Here is a 20,641-nt window from a genome sequence, read left to right on the forward strand (position 1 = left end):
GTAACTCCGAGACCGGACGTGACGCAAGGCGGGGGCCGAGCTGCGCAGGCCGGAAGCTCAGCAGGCGGTGAAGATGGCGGAGAGCAGCAGTCGCGCCGGCAAGAGCAGCGGGAGCGGCGCGGGGAAGGGGGCGGTGTCAGCCGAGCAGGTGAGGAGCTGGGAACGCGAAGGAGGGCAACCCGGCCGGGTCCGGAGTCGATGCGAGAAGAGGGGAGAAGCCTATGGTTGGTGTACGCCTTTACTATAGTCGCACATTTGCGTGGCCACCCAGAGAGGGGAAGGTCCTTGTAGAAGGTAGCCGAGCCCTTGGGGAGAGATAGGCGGATTGGTAGGTGAAAGCCACGCCCCCTTGGGGGTGTTGGGTGAGCCGAGGGGTGGGAGGGAGGAAGCTCTGGGGAAGCAGGATCTGGGAGGTTGCACAGGTCTGAGGGAAGAAGGGTGGTCACTTTCCCCACTTGGCCTCCGCACTCTCAAACAGGCTATGGGTGAGCAAGGCCAGTTCATAAGGAATCCCAGGGAATTAGTCAACGGGTTGATTGTGTAGTCTGTTACGTGACCCTGAAACCACGTTTAAAACCGTCGTCACTCCGCAGAGCCACGTGACTCACATACGCGAATAGTCTAGTGTTCCATACTATTTTGATTCGGGAGTCATTATTGGACTGAATTTTTTTAGAGACCAGAAATCCTTTACTAATCCGAGCTTACATTTCCCCAGTGCCTAGCATCCGGAAACGATTGAAAAATAATCAGAAAGCCCTTTGTTGCTTGGGAATCATGATTTGCTAATAGTGGATCTAGTGTTTACTTGGAGTGGGAAGAAATCTGCGTAACAGAAAGGAAAACGTAGTTAAAACAACAGCTCTTTTGGTTATAGGTTCATTTATCAGTTATTTGTTAAACAGTTACTGTAGCAGAGGTATCTGCATAAAGATTTTAAAAATTGACCCGTGCAATCAGAGTTCATAGTCTGGAGGGGAAAATGCTAGTATGAGGTAGAAGAGACATATACAGCCCTATGGGATTTGGGGGAAGGGGGAAGAGAAAATTTCTCTTAGGGGGAAAAAGGCAAGGGAGAAGGAACCTAATACTTTTTGAGGGTCTGCCGTGTATTAGACATTCTGCTGGGTATGGGGAAACATAAATGAAATACGGCCTTATAACCTTGTTTTCAGGTTAGCTCACAGACTCATTTGCGAAAAGAAACCAAACATTAAGCTTTACAGTGTGCTTCACAGGGCTTTTTCTTCTTTTTTTAAATTACAGTCGATTTACAATGTTTTGCCAGTTTCTGCTGCACAGCAAAGTGACTCAGTGGTACCTATAGGTACATTCTTTTTAAAAATATTATTTTCCATCATGGTCTATCCCAGGAGATTGCATATATCCATTCTAAATGTAACAGTTTGCATATACTAACCCCAAGCTGCCAGTCTATCCCACTCCCTCCCCTCTCCCCCTTGGCAACCACAGGTCTGTTCTCTGTGTCCTCACGGGGCCTTCTGCTAGAGGAGGGACCCCTAACTAACTAAGCAGGAGGTTGAGATTGGGGATTGGGTGGTAAAGGGAAGTGTGGAAAAGTGGGGTGGCTAAGAGTGTAAGGAGTGCAATGGGTTCAGACAGATCTGTGTTTGAATTACATTTCTACCTTTCACTGTTACTTTCAGATTAGAGAATTATGAGTTTATGGATAGTGGACAAAGCCATGGTTGTGGAGGAAATCCTCTAGAGTTTGCACAGAAAGTGAACAAAGAAGTAGAATAAGAGTGAAATCAATAGTTAAGTGATGGTAGAGAAAAAGAAACTCTCAAAAGAGACTGAAGAATTTTGATAATTGAGTTCTGAGGCCATTCCTTGCTTAACATTCTCTGACCTTTGTGTTCCAGAGAGAACACTGGGTAAAAAAAATATTATAATTATCACTGCTGCAAATTTGAGCCACATAGGCAAGATGGAAGCAAATAACACATCAAACTAGGCACTTGTTTTGTCTTCTGTTATTTAATTACTGCTATTTGAAGTAGCTGTATTATTGTCAGGATGAGTTTCAGACTTAGTTAACTTACTCAGAGTCAGTAACTGGGAGAGCAGGGCTTTTAAATGCAGAACTTGTGAATTAGACAGGCCTATTTTTTCTATTTGTACCATGATCATATTAGAGATGTTTGAGCTGAGCCTGAAGGATTGGATAGATTTGAACAGGTGGCAGTAGAAATAGAATATAGAGAATCAAGTAAGGAGGGGAGATCTGGGAAAGCATAGATTGAGATAGAGTGCAGTGACTGATTTGTTTTGCTAAATCATGAGTCAGAAAGATGTCCTTAAAACAAGCTGAGTCATTGCATGACAAAGAATTTAGGACTTTTTAACATAAGCAGTGAGGGTGTCATAGAATGATACATGTTATACTGTTGAATTTTTTTTTTTTTTGTCTGTTTGTTTGCCTTTTAGGGCTGCACCCTTGGCATATGGAAGTTCCCAGGCTAGGGGTCAAATTGGAGTTAAAGCTGTTGGTCCTACACCACAGCCACAGCCATGTCAATGCTTGGTCCCCAACCTGCTGAACAAGGGCAGGGATGGAACCCATATCCTCATGTATATTAGTCAGATTTGTTTCCACTGCACCACAGCAGGAACTACTGATTTTTTTCTTATTATGTAAAATAATACACATTAATGTAGAAAACACAAGAAAAATTACAAAATAAGAAATAAATTATCCATGATCCTACTATCCAGAAATAACTATCCTTACCATTTTTTTTAATCCCTTTTTTATTTTTTTTAATTTTATTTTTTTTTTATTTTTTGTCTTTTTAGCTATTTCTTGGGCCGCTCCCGCAGCATATGGAGGTTCCCAGGCTAGGGGTTGAATCGGAGCTGTAGCCACCGGCCTACGCCAGAGCCACAGCAACGCAGGATCCGAGCCATGTCTGCAACCTACACCACAGCTCACAGCAACGCAGGATCCTTAACCCACTGAGCAAGGGCAGGGACTGAACCTGCAACCTCATGGTTCCTAGTCGGATTCGTTAACCACTGCGCCACAACGGGAATTCCTATCCTTACCATTTTTGAATGTATCTTTTTTTTTTTTTTTTCTTCCCATTTTTGGCTGCCCTGAAGCACATGGAACTCCCGGGCCAGGGATCAGATCTGAGCCCCAGTCTAGACCTCAGCTGAAGCTGTGGCAGTGCTGGATCCTTAACCCACTGCACCACCAGGGAACACCCCTCCTTATGTTTTTGTGTATGTGTGAATAGATGGAAGGAGATGGCATGTGTGTATTACAAATTTACATATTTAATTTTATAAAATTAGTATTATACAGTATGTGCTGTGTTGTTATATGCTTTTTCCCCCCTTTGGCCATGCCAAAAACAAGAAAAACCAAAAAAGTATATCATGAATATTTTTGTGTCATCCAAGTGCTAGAAGAATTAAATTAGCAGTGGTGTGAAAGATGGATTTGGAGAGTCCAAAAATGGGAGATCATTTAGATTATTGCCATATTTCAGACAAGATATGAGCCGAGTCTGCAACCTTCACTACAGCTCACAGCAATGCTGGATCCTTAACCCACTGAGCAAAGCCAGGGATTGAACCCACAACCTCATGGTTCCTAGCTGGAGTTGTTTCTCCTGCATCACAAGATGGGAACTCCTCCTTCTTCTAACTTGGAAATGTGGATCTAGAATCCTGAGGAGGCCTGGATTTATAGACAGGTACAATAAAGGCAATTGAAACCACAGAAGTAGCTATGAATACCAGTTGAAACTGTATAGGTAATAAAGGGAGAAGTCCTATGATTATAATCTTAGATCCAGTCTCTATTGTAGGGATGAGAGGAATCCTTTTAGGAAGGAGAAAGGGGGTTGAGAGAGGTAGAATCAGAGAACTGAAGGGTGCTGGATACTAAAGGAGAGTAGAGGGCCTGCATTGTAATGAGCATTTGACATATCATCCTGGTTAAGTTCTCATTGTTACCTTATGGCGTGGTTCCCAACCTGCTTTGATTTTGACCCTAGGAGACATTTGGCAATGCTTTTAGCCATTTGTACTTCTGACAAGTAGAGGGAGCTGCTAGAAGGGTAGAAGCCTGGTGGGATGTTGCTAAACATCCTACAGTGCACAGGACAGCCCCCATTAACAAAGAATTATCTGGCCCCAAATATCATACTGATGTTGGGAAACCCTGCCTTATGGTATATTAGTTCCATTTTATGAGGAAAATGAGGAAAAAAGATGACTTTGTCATGTAAAAGTAAATGGCAAAACTAGGATTCTAATCCAGGTCATACTCAAAAGTTTTGGGCTCTTACCATGTTACTTAGTTAAAGGAAGAGAGTTTTAAGAAGCAGATTGAAGATTAAGAAAAGGTCTTTGGTTATGCAGTTAGGTAGGAGGCCGTTCATGATCTCTGAGAGGATAGTTTAATAAGTAATAATAGTTGGAGTTCCTGTCATGGCTCAGTGGAAATGAATCTGAATAGCATCCATGAGGACACAGGTTCCACCCCGACCTCGCTCAGTGGGTTAAGGATTGGGCGTTGCCATGAGCTGTTGTGTAGGTCAAAGACATGGCTGTATCCTGTGTTGCTGTGGTTGTGGTGGTGGCATAGGCAGGCAGCTACAGCTCTGATTCGACCCCTAGCCTGGGAACCTCCATATACCTTGGGTGTGGCCCTAAAAAGACAAAACAAAACAAAACAAAACCCCGTAATAACAGTTGAATAACTTAGTATATACAGAAGGCAATTTAAAGTGGATTGAGAGTGAATGGGGGGTGAGGAAATAGAGGCAGTGAGTATAGACTAGTCCTAAAAAAAGGTGAAGAAAAGGGTGAAAACCATCATTTGATGGAGAAGTAAGATCAAAGAAGTTTCTAGAATTGAGTATATTTGTCAGAAAAGGGAGCACTGAACTGAAAAGAAGATATTTAGTGCAGTTATGATAGCCCAGGAAATACTTTTCCAGATGCCTCCAGTCATAATTCTCTACCTCGTCTATTCTTCCATTGAACCGAATAAGAGTGATTATCACGTGGATAAGAAGACCAAAGGACATTTGGGGTATAAATGTAATGATTGTAGATTTTCCCCAAAGTTATCAAAACTATATGGTATCAGTTAAAAAAGAAAGAAAACATAAAAATAAATCAAATAGAAATAATTTTACTTTTATAAGAGACTATTATGTGACAAGCCAGGAATAAACACAAATAGAAAACAGATTCTGGAGTTCCCGTCGTGGCGCAGCGGTTAACGAATCCGACTAGGAACCATGAAGTTGCGGGTTCGATCCCTGCCCCTGCTCAGTGGGTTAAGGATCCGGCGTTGCTGTGAGCTGTGGTGTAGGTTGCAGACGCGGCTCGGATCCTGCGTTGCTGTGGCTCTGGCATAGGCCAGTGGCTACAGCTCCGATTGGACCCCTAGCCTGGGAACCTCCATATGCCACAGGAGTGGCCCCCCAAAATAGCAAAAAGACAAAAAAAAAAAAAAAAGAAAACAGATTCTTAGACAAACTCAAGTGAAAGTAGCAGTTCTACCATTCATGTGTTATTTTATTCACCTCCCCAGCCCTAATAATAAAATAAAATGGTATTTTATTTATTCCACCAGTCCTGGTTTCCTGATCTATAAATTGAAGGTGCATGTCTTAAAATGTTTTTTGGGAACTCCTGTTGCGGCTCAATAATGAACCTGACTAGTATCCATGAGGATGCAAGTTTGATCCCTGGCCTTGCTTAGTGGGTTAAGGATCTGGCGTTGCCGTGAGCTATGGTGTAGGTTGAAGACACAGCTTGGATCCTGTGTGTTGCTGTGGCTGTGGCTGTGGCTGTGGCTGTGGCTGTGGCTGGCAGCTGCAGCTCCAGTTCCACCCCTAGCCTGGGAACTTCTATATGCCACAGGTGCTGCTGTGAAAAGGAAAAAAAAATTTTTTTTTTTTGTTGTTGTTTATTTTAGAATTAAATGAAGTAGAGAGTCTGGCACAGTACCTGGCACATAGTAGTGTTCCTTTACTGTGCAAACTGTGAAGGAAAGCAGGCCATTGTAGGGCTGTGAAAGAAATAGGGTTTTTTTTTTCTTTTTTGTCTTTTTTTTAGGTTCACTCCTTCGGCATATGGGGGTTCGCAGGCTAGGGGTCGAATTGGCGCTGTAGCCGCTGACCTACACCACAGCCGCAGCAACTCGGGATCTGAGCCGTGTCTGCGACCTACACCACAACTCACAGCAACGCTGGATCCTTAACCCACTGAGCAAGGCCAGGGATCGAACCTGCAACCTCATGGTTCCTAGTCAGATTTGTTAACCACTGCGTCACGACGGGAACTCCAGGAAATAGGTATTTTAAAAGATGTTGCATTTGCATATTTAACTTTTTTTTTTTTCCTTTTGCCATTTCTTGGGCTGCTCCTTCGGCATATGGAGGTTCCCAGGCTAGGGATCAAATCAGAGCTGTAGCCACCGGCCTACGCCAGAGCCACAGCAACGTGGGATCCGAGCCATGTCTGCGACCTACACCACAGCTCACGGCAAAAACGGATCCTTAAGCTGCTGAGCAAGGCCAGGGAACGAACCCACAACCTCATGGTTCCTAGTTGGATTTGTTAACCACTGAGCCACGACGGGAACTCCTGCATATTTAACATTTTTAAAGAAGATGATAAAGATTAGAAGTTAGGCTGCGTGGTGGAAAATAAAGAACACAATATGGGAGTTCTCTCGTGGTGCAGCTGCTTAAGGATCTGCATTGTCACTGCAATGGCTCAGGTCGTTAGTGTGCTAGGGTTTGATCCCTGGCCTGGAACTTCTACTTGCCATGTGTGCAGTCAAAAAAGGAACATGAGGAGTTCCCCGGGCGCAGCGGTTAATGAATCCGACTAGGAACCATGAGGTTGCAGGTTCGGTCCCTGCCCTTGCTCAGTGGGTTAAGGATCCGGCGTTGCCGTGAGCGTGGTGTAGGTTGCAGACGTGGCTCAGATCCCGCGTTGCTGAGGCTCTGACGTAGGCCGGTGGCTACAGCTCCGATTGGACCCCTAGCCTGGGAACCTCCATATGCCTTGGGAGCGGCCCAAGAAATGGCAAAAAGACCAAAAAAAAAAAAAAGGAACATGATATGTGAAAATAGAAAAGGTTTTCTATCAAAAAATGTAAGGAATTGGTATGTGAGCACATAGAAGGAGTTAACATGGGAGTAGGGGATGGCAAGAACTGCTTCCTAGAAGAATCTGAGTTGAAATTAGAGTTAGGCAGAGAAAAATAGAACGAGAGAGGTTTGGGTAAGTGTAAGTGGTTCTACTCAGCAAAAGTGCTAAGTGTAAAATGTGGGAGAAGGACTGACTGGGAGGAGTCAGCAGGGACTAGGTCTTTTTTTTTTTTTTTTTTTTTGCTTTTTAGGACCACACCCATGGCTTTTGGAAGTTCCTAGGCCAGGGCTGGAATTGGAGCTGTAGCTGCTGGCCTACGCCACAGCCATAGCAATGAAGGATCAGAGCTGTGTCTGCAACCTATACCACAGCTCATGGCAATGCCAGGTCACTAAACCACGGAATGAGGCCAGGGATCGAACCCACATCCTCATGGTTACTAGTTGGGTTCATTTCCACTGTGTCACAATGGGGGCTCCAGGACTAGGTCTTTATAGGACATTTTTCTGCTGTCTTCGGGAGTTTGGATTTTATCTCATGAGCAGTGGGAACACTGAAGGTTTAGGCATAAGAACAATATGGTTAGATTTAAATTTTAGGTAACTTGTGCTGAAGTGTGGCGAATGAAGGAGGCAAATCTGGAGGCAAGTGTGGAACTCAGCTAGAAAGCTCTAGTAGTACTGGTGAGAGAGGATAGTAGATGGATTTGAGATATTTAGTAGATAGATATGATTTAGAGATAAATTGGATGTGGATACTGAGTCAAGGATGATTCCAAGTTTTCTAGAATTAAGATCTCTCTTCCTACTTTAGTGGCCCAAGTTCAGTCCCTCATCTGGGAACTGAGATCAAGAATTATTAACAAAGATAATATAAGCTGCCGTTAGGCTCTAGAGAAATAGGGACAGTCAAGCACTGTAAAGTCATCTGGTCATCCTGGAGAGCTTTATAGCAACATGCAATAGAAGCTATAAAAATGTTAATACCTTTTTGACTCATTAATGTCACTTTGGGGAATATAATTCAATATAATTCAAGAAAGATGTCTATAAATTTTTTGTACTGTTTGTCCAGATTTTCTTTTTAATTTTTTTTGACGGCAGCATGCAGTGGCTTGATGTGGGATCTCAGTTTCCAAACCAGGGATTGAACCTACGCTACAGCAGTGAAAGTGCTAAGACCTAACCACTAGACCACCAGGGAATTCCCTGTCCAGATATTTAAAATCAGTGCTATGTATTACAGAAAAATTGGAAACAACCTAAATGTCCCAACAACAGAATAGTTTTTAAAAATATTTTAATAGTGTGTAAATGCTGTATTGCCTTTGAAAATAAAACTGTGGTCTGCGGCTGAATAGATAAAATGTCTCACACACATAAGACTATTATTCACCCATAAAAAAGAAGGAAAATCCTGCATTTTGTGATGAAATGAATGATCTCTGAGGGCATTATATTAAGTAAAAATAAGTCAGAGAAAGATCAATAGTGTATGATTTCACTTTTGTGTGGAATCAAAACCCCCCCCAAAACCTGAACTCATAGAAACAGAGTAGATTGGTGGTTGCTTGGAGGGGGAAGTGGGGAATGAGTGAAGGTGGTCGGAGGGTACAAACTTGGATTTATAAGTTGAATAAGTTCTGGGGATCTAATGTACAGCATGGTGACTGTGTTAACAATATTGTATGGTATACTTGAAAGTTGCTAAGAGAATGGATCTTAGAAGTTCTCATCACAAAGAGTAACTACAGGATGATGGATGTGTTAAATAATGTTGTTATGGTAATCCTTTCACTATATATATTTATATATATATGTCATGATGTGTACCTTAAACTTACACAATACTTTATGTCAGTTATATTTTAATAAAACTGGGACCCAAAAGAAGAAGACCCTGTCCTGTGTAAAATTATTGCTAATTATGAGAATGTAAAGATCTCTGTATAGTTGTAGGACTTACAGTTACTTTAGGATATTTTTTTGTTTTGGTTTGGTTTTTGGCCATGCCCACGCCATGTGAAATTTCCCCAGCCAGGGATCAAACCTGCGCCACAGAAGCTGCTGCAGTGACAACACCGGATCTTTGAACCGCTGCGCCACAGAGAAGTCCAAATAGTTGGCATTTTATTGAATTATTTTTCAGTAGGGATGTTTATCCATAAGATGATTCAATAGGGTTGAGAGAGTGACCAGTGACCTGGCCATTCCTGCTCATGCCAGTCAGCTTTAGAAGAATAAGGAATAATGGAAAGGAAATTTAGGTCAAGCCATAGGGGAGAAGACCATTTGGAAAGTTGTATTTTAGGAGGAAGAATATGGGAATAAAACATAGCATCTCTGTCTTCATTACCTGGCAGACCCCAGAGATGGCAAGTTAATATCAGCTTATTTTGCATTTAGCTAACAGTTTTCAGTAAGCTGCTAAGAGATTTCATTTCTTTCAAGTGCATCAGTGGCTGAAATTTTCCATTGTAACTGTTGGATAACTAATGCACTTAAATAGGATAAGTTTGGTATTTGATTAAAACTATAAACTAGACCAGTGGAAATAGGGGTTCTTAATTTGCAAGAGTGAAGAAAAGTTGGAATTTAAAAAATTCACTTTACCTTTATATAAATATTTATATAAACAAACCAATATTTGTTTAAAATTGGTTGTTGTGGGGGGGACGGAGTGAGATGGACGGGGAGTTTGGGTTTAGTAATGCAAACTATTGCATTTGGAGTGGATAAGCAATGAGATCCTGCTGTATAGCACAGGAAACTATATATAGTCACTTGTGATGGAACATGATAGAGGATAATGTGAGAAAAAGAGTGTGTATATATTTCTCACATTATCCTCCATCATATTCCATCACAAATGATGGTGTATATATATATATATATGGTGTGTGTATATGGTGTGTGTGTATGTGTGTGTGTATATATATATTTATATATATACACACACACATATATGACTGGGTCATTTTGCTGTACAGCAGAAACTGACAGAACATTGTAAATCAACTATAATAGAAAAAAATAAAAGTCTTAAAAAATAAAAAAATAGAATTGGTTGTTGAAAAGTAGATTCTTACTATTTACTAAGGAAAATAAGTTTAGGTCTAAAATTTTTTTTTTTGTCTTTTTGCCTTTTCTAGGGCCGCTTCCCATGGCATCTGGAGGTTTCCAGGCTAGGGGTCGAATTGGAGCTGTTGCTGCCAGCCACAGCCACAGCCACAGCCACAGCAACACAGGATCTGAGCCGAGTCTGCAACCTACACCACAGCTCACGGCAATGCTGGATCTTTAACCCACTGAGCAAGGCCAGGGATCGAACCTGCAACCTCATGGTTCCTAGTCGGATTCGTCAACCACTACAACTCGATGGGAACTCCTAGGTCTAAAAATTTTTAAACATTAAGCTGATCTTATTGATGAATGTTATATACAACATACAGAGAAGAGTGGGTCATTTGGGTGCTAGGAGAACATCTGGAATCTAGTTGTGGAATTTTCTTAGGTAAGAGTATTTTGTATCTGTAACATTGGCAATGGAGAAAATGCTGATTTTTTTTTCTTTTCCTTTTTTGGCCCTACCTGTGGGATATGAAAGTTCCTGGGCCAGGGACTGAATCTGAGCCACAGCTGCAACCTACACCACAGCTGTGGCAGCGCCAGATCCTTAACCCACTTCGCTACAGCAGGAACTCCAGAAATGCTAATTATAATGGTATAGTTTTAATGTAGGCAGTGGAGGTGACGAAAAAACAGCTTGCAGATGAGTGAGATTCCAAAGCATTTGCTGAAATGAGTGGATGAAGTGATTGAGATGAAAGGTTGATAGATGGAAGAAGAAAGCAAATTGCTGGAATGACAGCTTCCTAGTCAAATTTATTCCTTCATTTATTGGGCAGTAGAAGGGATGTAGGGGTAGTACAAGACAGCCATTATATTATATTAGCCGTATATGAACCTTGCAGAGAGAGAGCTAGAGCTAAGAAATCCTAGTAAAGATGAGGTGGTCAGTTAGCAATGGCAATGGGACTGGAAATGATGCAAATGGGAGTGAGATTTGACAGCGGTTTGAATGAATGGATCCACTGCTCTTAGCTGACCAGGAGGGTCTAAGGGGGCACTTCTGTGTTTGGAAAGAAGGCCATGATGGTAACTAATGCACTTTGCTGCTTACAAAGCCATTTTACACTAATTCATTCACTTGATAGAACAACCCTATGGAGTGGTTATCATCTGTATTTCACTGGTGAGAAAACTAAGGCTCAGAGAGATTAACCCCGTGGTTCTCAGTTCTGGCTACACATCAGAATTTTGTGGGAGATCTTTTTGTCTCTTTAGGGCCACACCTGTGGCGTATGGAAGCTCCCAGACTAGGGGTTGAATTGGAGCTGCAGCTGCTGGCCTGTGCCATAGCCACAGCAATGCTAGATCCAAGTCTGGTTTGCAACCTACACCACAGCTCACAGCAACTCTGGATCTTTAACCCACTGAGTGAGGCCAGGGTTCGAACCCTCGTCCTCCTGGATACGAGTTGGATTTGTTACCACTGAGCCACAACGGGAACTCCTGTGGGAGATCTTTTTTGAAATACTGAGGCCTGGTCCTCACCCACAGTGATTGTGCAGATTGTTTTGAGGCTCCACTATTCATGTTTTAAAAATGCTCCCCTGATTATTCTAACATGTAGCCAGGGTTGAATGAATAAATGCCTATCAGTGTCCATAAAGCCAGTATGTGGCAGAGACAAAATGTGAAATCTGATCTTTTGTCTTTCATCTAATATTTCTTTCCAAATGCAGTCATCAGAGCCTTGTGCTGGAAGTGATGGTGGTGATGGTATTAGTGCGAAGTTTCATTTTCACACAGAATTTTTTTTTGGGGGGGGGCACATGTGCAGTGCAGCATATGGAAGTTCCCAGGCTAGGGGTTGAATTGGAACTGCAGCTGCCAGCCTATGCCACAGCCACAGCCACAACAATGCCAGAGCCTTAACTCACTATGGGAGGCCAGGGATCGAACCTGAGTCCTCAGGGATACTAGTTGGATTCACTACCACTGAACCACAACAGGAACTCCGATTTTCATACTGTTTTAATTTTCTGCCAAGTTTCTGAGGAACAACAAATGGTGGTAATTATTTCTCTGGGCCTTTATATACCTTGTTTTTGTGCCTCTTTTGTACCACTCCCCCCCCCCCAAACCAGTTTCTCATCTGCCAGGCTTCAGAGAACCTGTATCAGGTAGGGTTTAGAGGCTACAGAAATGGACTGTAGGAGTTCCAGTTGTGGCTCATGGGTAACGAATCTGACTAGTATCCATGAGGATGCGTGTTTGATCCCTGGCCTTGCTCAGTGGGTTAAGGATCTGGCGTTGCAGTGTAGGTTGCAGACTCAGCTTGGATTTGGAGGCATTTCTGTGGCTGTGGCATAGGCTGGCAGCTGCAGCTCTGATTAGTCCCCTAGCCTGGGAACTTCCATATGTTGCAGGTGTGGCCCTAAAAAGCAAAAAGAAAAGAAAAAGAAATGGACTCTAGGCAACTTTTTTTTTTTTTTTTAAAGGAGTGTTTTAGAAGGATGGTGGTAGGTCACAGGATTGAACGCAATGAAAAGAAAGGTTAAAAACTAAGCCACACAAAGTTCAAGCTCTAAGGCAATTGGAGTTTCTGTTATGACTCAGCGGAAATGAATCTGACTAGCATCCATGATGATACAGGTTTGATCCCTGGCTTTGCTCAGTGGGTTAAGGATCTGTTGTTGCCATGAGCTGTGGTGTAGGTCTCAGATGCGGCTCGGATCTGACATTGCTGTGGCTGTGGTGTAGGCCTGTGGCTATAGACTCCTAGCCTGGGAACCTCCATAATGCCGCAGGTGGGGCCCTAAAAAGACAAAAGACTAAATAAGTAAATAGAAGAACTAGGGCAGCTTTGCGGATTTCAGAAATAGGAATGGAGGATCATCTCTATAAGACAACTATAGGTATCAGGTGTCTTAGCCCCAGCTGTCTTCTGTACCTGTTTGTCCCTAACCAAAATTCAGTTCCTGTAGAGAGACTTCAGTATAGAATAGGTCACTTCTCCTGTGGTCAGGGAGCAAGGATCCTGAATTAAGGAGGGGCAGGCAGTTCCCCAGTGACAGGGATGCTGGGCAGACCCAAAGAAGAATTAACTCATTACAAAGCCTTTTCTTTTTGGGGGGTCCCCGCCCAAGGTATGTGGAGTTTCTGGGTCAGGGATTGCACTTAAGCCACAGCAGCAGTCCAAGCTGCAGTGACAAGTGCTGGATCTTTAACCTGCTGTGCTACTCTTTTTTTTTTTTATTAAACGAAGCCTTTTTTAATTTTATGGGCTGTACCTGTGGCGTATGGCTTTCTTTTTTTTGCTGCTCCAAGGCACATGGAGTTCCTGGGCCAGGGATCAAATCCAAGTCCCAGTTTCACCTACCTGAAGCTCTGTAGCTGTGGCAATGCTTAATCCTCTGACCCACTGTGCAGGGCCAGGGATTGAACCTGTGTCCTGGTGCTGCAAAGATGCTGCAGATCCCATTGTGCCACAGTGGGAACTCCATACAATCCTTTTCTGACAGCCGTCTTTACCTGCAAGTCTTGGCTTATCTGTAGGTTCTCCAGTATCTCTTCAATCCATTTCGATATAGCAAATGCCTGTTTCTCACCAAACTGTAAACTGCAAGATGGCATAGCAAATATCTCACCCGAGTAGGCTTGAAGTGTTGGGTGAATGGAATTCCAGACAGATTTAAGTTAAAAATTGCAAACTGTGTTCTACTCGTTTGACAAGGTAGGTGCTTAGTACATGTTTTTTTGTAAAGCTTGCCATCACATGTTACATACTGACCTATTGCCCTTTCCACTGTCCCCTCTCTCGCCTTTATCTCTTTCTCACCTTTTTAGGTAATTGCTGGCTTCAACCGCCTTCGGCAGGAACAGCGGGGCCTGGCATCCAAAGCAGCTGAGCTGGAGATGGAGTTGAATGAGCACAGGTGAGGAAGCTGGGAGAAGCAAACAACCGGAGAGTTGGATGGGCCATTTTGTAAGAGAGGGTTGTGGCAGAGTGAGACTGAATCCTCAGATCTTGCCTTGTCCTCCTACCTCAGCCTAGTGATCGATACTCTGAAGGAGGTAGATGAAACCCGAAAATGCTACCGCATGGTTGGAGGGGTGCTGGTAGAGCGGACTGTCAAAGAAGTGCTGCCTGCCTTGGAGAACAACAAGGAGCAGGTGAGCAAGAATCCCTGAATAGACACCCTGGGCAACAAAGGGGTAAGGAAGGGGATGCCAGGGATTTAGGGAACATGGGGGAGGAAAGTCTGGGTAGGAACTCATAATGAAGAGAGTATAAATAGGCTATTACAGTTTGGGGGGGTGGAGGGATGCTCTGGGGGTGTGGGATGGAAATCCTATAAAACTGGATTGTGATGATCATTGTACAACTATAAATGTAATAAATTCATTGAGTAATAATAATAAAAAAAGAAAAAACAATAGGCTGTTAGCCTGTGCTCATTATGCTATGCCAAGTCTTAACTCCTTAGACAAAGGAGTTGCTGAGTAGGGGGAGGGGATGTAGTCAGAGTGGTGTTTCTCACAGTTTAGTCCATGGATTCCTGCATCCAAATCACCTACAGGACTAATGTAAAATGCAGCTTCCGAGTTTGGGGTTTCTGTTGTGGTTCAGTAGGTTAAGAACCCAGTTAGTATCTGTGAGGATGCGGGTTTGATCCCTGGCCTTGCTCAGGGGATTAAGGACCGGTGTTGCTGCAAGCTGTGGCATAGGCGGCAGATGTGGCTTGGATCTGGCGTTGCTGTGGCTGTGGTATGGGCCGGCAGCTGCAGCTCGCAACTCTGGTTTGACCCCTAGCCTGGCAACTTCCATATGCTGTGGGTGAGGCCATGGCGGGGGGGAAATAGCAGCCCAGGTGATTCTTACGTACATTAAAGTTTATAAACCATTGTTTTTAAGAAAGGAATACTTTTAGTGTCTGGGCTCTACTAGTAATACTTGGTTAAAGGTGAGATTAGAGGTGTCACCTCTCCTTCACTTCCCCCAACCATAGTCCATAACAGAAGAGGGAATGGAGTCCTGAAATCCTTATATAATCCCTGTTGTTTACCCTCTAGATACAGAAGATCATCGAGACACTGACACAGCAGCTTCAGGCAAAGGGAAAAGAACTAAATGAATTCCGGGAAAAGCACAACATTCGTCTCATGGGGGAAGATGAGAAGCCAACATCCAAGGAAAACTCAGAAGGGGCTGGAGCTAAGGCCAGCTCAGCTGGAGTGTTGGTCTCCTAGGGACCAAGGCCTTTGCAGTTTTTCTACCCTGATTCCCACTTCTTCTAATTTCTCTTTATTATTATTATTATTTTCTCTGCTATTGTAATATTTTTTTGTTAATTAAATGTTTTGGTCAGAATGCTTACCTCTCACCTGAAGCTTTCTCCCAATATTAGGGGCAGAATTTGCATGGGACAGATAAGCATATGACTTGTGGTTTTGGTTCTAGCAGGTTAATGGCTCACAGTATCAGATTAGGTCCCATATTTTATCCTTTCCCTTGCAAATAAAATGCATCTCCTTATTTACTGCCCTCCTCCCAAAAAAGATTCAGAGACAAATGTTGACTCTCAGGTTGAAATTTAATAAGCATTTCGAATGAGGCAGATAGCTCTGGTGATAATGCTTTATGAGTTTGCAACAAAACAGAGGGTTGGCAGTGTGTCTTGGTACTATTCTTTAGACAAAAAGGTCCAGAATGCAAACCTGTGCACTAGCTGTCTGGCCATCCTCACCAAAACCCCCAACCAGGTAGAGCTGATCGTTCCAAAGGCAGGTCCGATGGCCCACGCGTTTTAGCCCATGGTCTGCACAGGGGAAGTGGAACCATAGAGAAGGAGACGTGCCTGTTGGATAAGGGCAGAGGGTAGTTATTAAGGCAATAGCGCTTTAGCCCTCATGGGGCTTTTGACAAGACCAAAGCCTTGGTTATTTTTCTCCTTACTTGATTTGCAAGCCTCTTCAAAATTTGATATTCTGGGAGTTCCCTTGTGGCTCAGTGGTTAACAAATCCGACTAGGAACCATGAGGTTGAGGGTTCGATCCCTAGCCTTGCTCAGGGGGTTAAGGATCCAGCATTGCCGTGAGCTGTGGTGTAGGTGGCAGACGCAGCTCAGATCCTGTGTTGCTGTGGCTCTGACGTAGGCTGGCAGCTCCTGCTCCGATGAGACCCCTAGCCTGGGAACCTCCATATGCCGCGAGTGTAGCCCTAGAAAAGACCAAAAAAAAAAAAAATTTTTTTTAAATTCTGTGTGTTCCTTTAACTTGTCGACTAATTCTTCCGCCTTCCTACCCCGTCACTCTTTCCTCTTTCTTTTTGTAGCCTTCAGGTTCTCCTGTCTTCCCACCTTTCCCCCTTCTCAACCATTAAGCTAGCTCTCACGGGTATCATAGATGTAGAGGTCATTGCAGATGGTGTCTCTGGCTCTGGTCAGAGTTTCTCCACCAAACAGCACAGCAAAGGGCCCAACCACAGAACATGAGTGATGCCGTAGTCCTCGAGGCCCCTGCCTGGACCCCTGCCCCCTGCTCACGAGCCTTGCAAGCTGTTCCATCAAACAGGGTGCAACGGGTGGTTCCTCCTTGGAGAGAGAAGGGACAGTTTGGAGGAATTTGAGCGTCACAATTTTTGTCTCCTTCCACCGGTAGCAAGATGTGAGTAGATAAATACCTTAATCTTTCCATGGCTCCAACGCCCTACTACTTCTGGTTCAGCTGAGTTGCAACCCCCAAAGAGCAATAGCTGGTGACCTGGGTGGGGCCCAGGACTTCGCAGGAGGGCAGCACAGTGACCAGAGCGTGAGACTGTGTGGCAGCCTTCTTCCTTATAGCTGTGGATATGCAGAAATTCAAGCCTGAGCTGGGTCTTCTGAAAAATGTAAATGCTGTACTGCCTTCTTCCCACCTCCCTTGCCGAGAATAGAAAGGAGACACGCGACAGTGCGGTAGTTCGGTTGAGAGGCGGGGGGGGGGGGGGGGGGTGGTAATAGTGATAAAAGTTCAGGGTCTTAGACTTGGAGAATTCCCGGGGAAGGAGGGGCTAGGGTGAGGATGTAGATAAACTGCCTGCAAATTTGTTTTTCCAGAGTATAGATGAAGGGAGGATGGAAGGTTTGGGGCAAGGGGTGTCATACCAATAGGTGCGGGCGCCAGGATCCAGCCTTAGCGTGTAGATGCTTCCATAGCGGCGCTGAGTGCGGGTCCCTCCCTCCCTGCCTGCCACCCTCAGCTCTCGGTCGGAGAGGCTGGTACAGGTGTGACTACTGAGGCCGGCAGGGGGGCGGTTGCCGGGGGCGGCATTCCACACCTCCCACACACCCTGCTCTGTGTCCAGAGCGGCCACTGTGGCCAGGCGGCGCGACCCGTCCCAGCCGCCCACCACACAAAGCCAGCGCCCGCCCACCGGTGCAGCGTCATGATGGCTGCGCCTCGGTCCGCCCGGGGCTCGCACCTGCACCGCCTGACCCCTAGCAGGGTCGAAGACCACCGTATCACTGCTCGGCTCTCTTGCTCCCCCGGCTAGGAGACCCCCCACCAGATAGAACCGTCCCCGCAGTTCGGTGCATGAATGGAAGGCCCGCGCCAGCAGCGGGTCCCGCGCCACTGGCCGCCAAGTCCAGCCCGAGCCCCCTGCCCCACCCCCTACCCCCGCCATGGGCCCGGGGAGGTTGGGCTGCTGGGCCCGCTGTCCCACGCCCCTACATGGGAGTCCAAGCTTCCCTGAAACCGCTCCTACCGGAAGCCCGGATCCCCACCTCAAGCCACCAGCTTTTTTCCACCGTCGCCCAGCAACCACGGCGGTGGCTGCAGCGCGACCGCTGCAAACTGAAGGTCGGAAAGCACCGGTTACCGTGGAAACAGGAGACCTAGGTAGCCACAGGAATCAGATTCTGTTGTCACCATGGCTACGGGAGCTGTGTGAGGTCAATAAAATCTTGAAAAATTGTTAAACTCAGAAAATCAGAGGGCAATCTGTTCCTCAGAAGGACTCCTATTATCTAAACTGCGAATTCACTTGTGATTATGATGTTTGAGGTGCAGGTGTTGTTCCGCAGGGGGTGAACGTCCTTTTGACGTTTTTCTAATTCATATTGACGTCCCCGGGGGGTGAGGTAGGAACAGGAAACTAAAGTCAGAGTAAGAAGTGGACTAAGCACTGACCTGAGAGTCAGGAAACTTGGGTTCTGGTTCCAACTATATCCTTATTCCTCAAGTAATTGTTTTTCTCCAGGCCTCTTTTTCTCATTTATAAAATGTGCTGTCGGGGAGTTCTCTAGTGGCTCAGCGGGTTAAGGAGCCGGCGTTGTCACTGCTGTGGCTCAGATTGCTGCTGTGGCGCGGGTTGGGTCCCTGGCCCAGGAATTCCTCCCAGCCGTCGGCCCCAAATATGCTATTGGGTTTTTCCTTAGGAGTCTTCCACTGCGCGGTAAAGGCTTGAAGGTCCTGATTGACTGGGTGGGACAGTCCTTTCCTCTCTGGCCACTAGGGGGTAGTAGAACTCAGTCTCTCAGGGCACATTGTGTTTGTGTGTGTTGGGGAGGGAGATTGGATTGGGGGGAAATACCTCAGGCATACTTGAGCCTTGGAGAACTTTTCAGTATTGAGTCAAAGGAAAAGTAATTCCTTATTTCATCTTGTCTCATAGGTTCACACAGCACAAGGATACAGGTACTGTAGCATCTGGAACTCAGAATTAAGGACAGGGAGTTTCTCCTGATAAGATCCAGGGCAGAAGCTGCCCAGCCTTAAAAGCTGGTTGTGGATGATGTGGGGGAGGAGTGAGAAAACCATACTCCTGCCCCTCCCTAGCATCTTCCTTTTTTTTCAGCCAGGTTCCTGAACTGCTTCTTAACTCTGTCCTTCCAAGACCCTGTGAAGAATGAAGAGGCCCAGATCCAAGCTGGCTAATATTAGCTATAGATGAAAATGCAGACAGATTTCTGCTCCCAACAGAAACAGGACGGTGTTCCCCAGGGCTGGGCTGTTAATGGGAGTGATGACTGCTGACTTTGTTGTTGTTGTTGTTGAGTTGTATGAGCTGTTTGTATATTTTGGAAATTAAGCCCTTGTCGGTCACATCATTTGCAAATATTTTCTCCCAATCTGTAGGTGTTTTTGTTTTGTTTATAGTTTCCTGTGACTACTTAATTTTGCCTTGGGTTTCTATACAGCAACCTGATCCTCAGCATGCCTAAGAAACTGAGGCCATGGAGAGTGGCTAGGGCTGCTGTGGAGATGGACATGTAACTCAGGGATCTGACAGCACAGCTGGGCTCTTTCTGCTCCTGATCTTAACTCCTGGTCCTTAGAGAAAACAGCCTGAGGAGGGTGTGGATAGTAAGGCCCAGTTAGAGAGACTGGAAGGTACCAGGACCTGTTCCTCACCTATACCTTTTATTTTTTTTTTTTTGGTCTTTTTGCTATTTCTTGGGCCGCTCCCGTGGCATATGGAGGTTCCCAGGCTACGGGTCAAATCGGAGCTGTAGCTGCCAGCCTACGCCAGAGCCACAGCAACGTGGGATCCGAGCTGCGTCTGCAACCTACACCACAGCGCACGGCAACGCCGGATCGTTAACCCACTGAGCAAGGGCAGGGACCGAACCTGCAACCTCATGGTTCCTAGTCGGATTTGTTAACCACTGCACCACCACGGGAACTCCCCCCTCACCTATACCTTAAAGCTGTGACTCAATAGTAGCTTTCAAAGTCTCTGCCCACCCAACTATAGCATCTTCAATTTCCTGGGCCTGACAAAGAGCATCTTCAATTTTCCAGATCATGGTAACAAATCACTAACTTTTTTTTTTTTTGTCTTTTTAGGGCCACTCCCATGGCATATGGAGGTTCCCAGGCTAGGGGTCCAGTTGGAGCTGCAGCCTCTGGCCTGCACCAGAGCCACAGCAACTGGGGATCCGAACCACATCTGCAACCTACACCACAGTTCAGGGCAATGCAGGATCCTTAACCCACTGAGCAAGGCCAGGGATGGAAGCTGAGTCCTCATGGATAGTAGTTGGATTCATTAACCACTGAGCCACGACCGGGAACTCCCACAAATCCCTAACTTCTAATATCCTTGGCTGAAATCTGAAAGCCAGTCTTTTCCCTAGGGCTCCTGACTGGCTGACCTCCCAACAGCTGGATTCAGATCTGTCACACTCCTACCATTTAGGCAAGGAGCTGCCTGGAGGGGTAGTGTCATTTTGCTTAAATTGTATTGGCCTATATGCCCATTTTAGGCTCTTGCTTTTGCTTAAGTCTTTGGCTGTTCTGCCAGACTCATTTTCTGCCTCTCTGGGAGAGAACAGGAAACTCCCCACCCCAGGGGCCTTTCCAGCTCTTCTCTTCCAGCTTTGTTTTCCTTCTCCTCCGAGCTTCAACTCTGACTCTGAGTCCTTAGCAGTTAGCATCTC

General features: G+C 45.2%; 2 protein-coding genes across 2 annotated transcripts; one reads left to right on the top strand and one right to left on the bottom strand.

Annotated features, from left to right (window-relative positions):
• Nucleotides 1-25: 25 nt before the first annotated feature.
• Nucleotides 26-15,594, top strand: PFDN2 (prefoldin subunit 2). The gene is made up of 4 exons (XM_047784111.1): nucleotides 26-148; nucleotides 14,064-14,152; nucleotides 14,267-14,390; nucleotides 15,291-15,594. Exons 1-4 carry the CDS (start codon nucleotides 74-76, stop codon nucleotides 15,465-15,467), a joined length of 465 nt encoding a protein of 154 aa, XP_047640067.1. The 5' UTR covers nucleotides 26-73; the 3' UTR covers nucleotides 15,468-15,594.
• A 198-nt stretch (nucleotides 15,595-15,792) lies between these two features.
• On the bottom strand, nucleotides 15,793-17,995 carry KLHDC9 (kelch domain containing 9). The gene is made up of 4 exons (XM_047784107.1): nucleotides 17,363-17,995; nucleotides 16,900-17,059; nucleotides 16,612-16,810; nucleotides 15,793-16,075 (listed from the first exon to the last, which is right to left on the bottom strand). The coding sequence occupies exons 1-4, from the start codon at nucleotides 17,881-17,883 to the stop codon at nucleotides 15,909-15,911; spliced, it is 1,047 nt and encodes a 348-aa protein (XP_047640063.1). The 5' UTR covers nucleotides 17,884-17,995; the 3' UTR covers nucleotides 15,793-15,908.
• Between the last annotated feature and the right edge of the window lie 2,646 nt (nucleotides 17,996-20,641).

The sequence above is a fragment of the Phacochoerus africanus genome, chromosome 6, assembly GCF_016906955.1.
Source record: "Phacochoerus africanus isolate WHEZ1 chromosome 6, ROS_Pafr_v1, whole genome shotgun sequence".
Taxonomy (NCBI): Eukaryota; Metazoa; Chordata; class Mammalia; order Artiodactyla; family Suidae; genus Phacochoerus; species Phacochoerus africanus.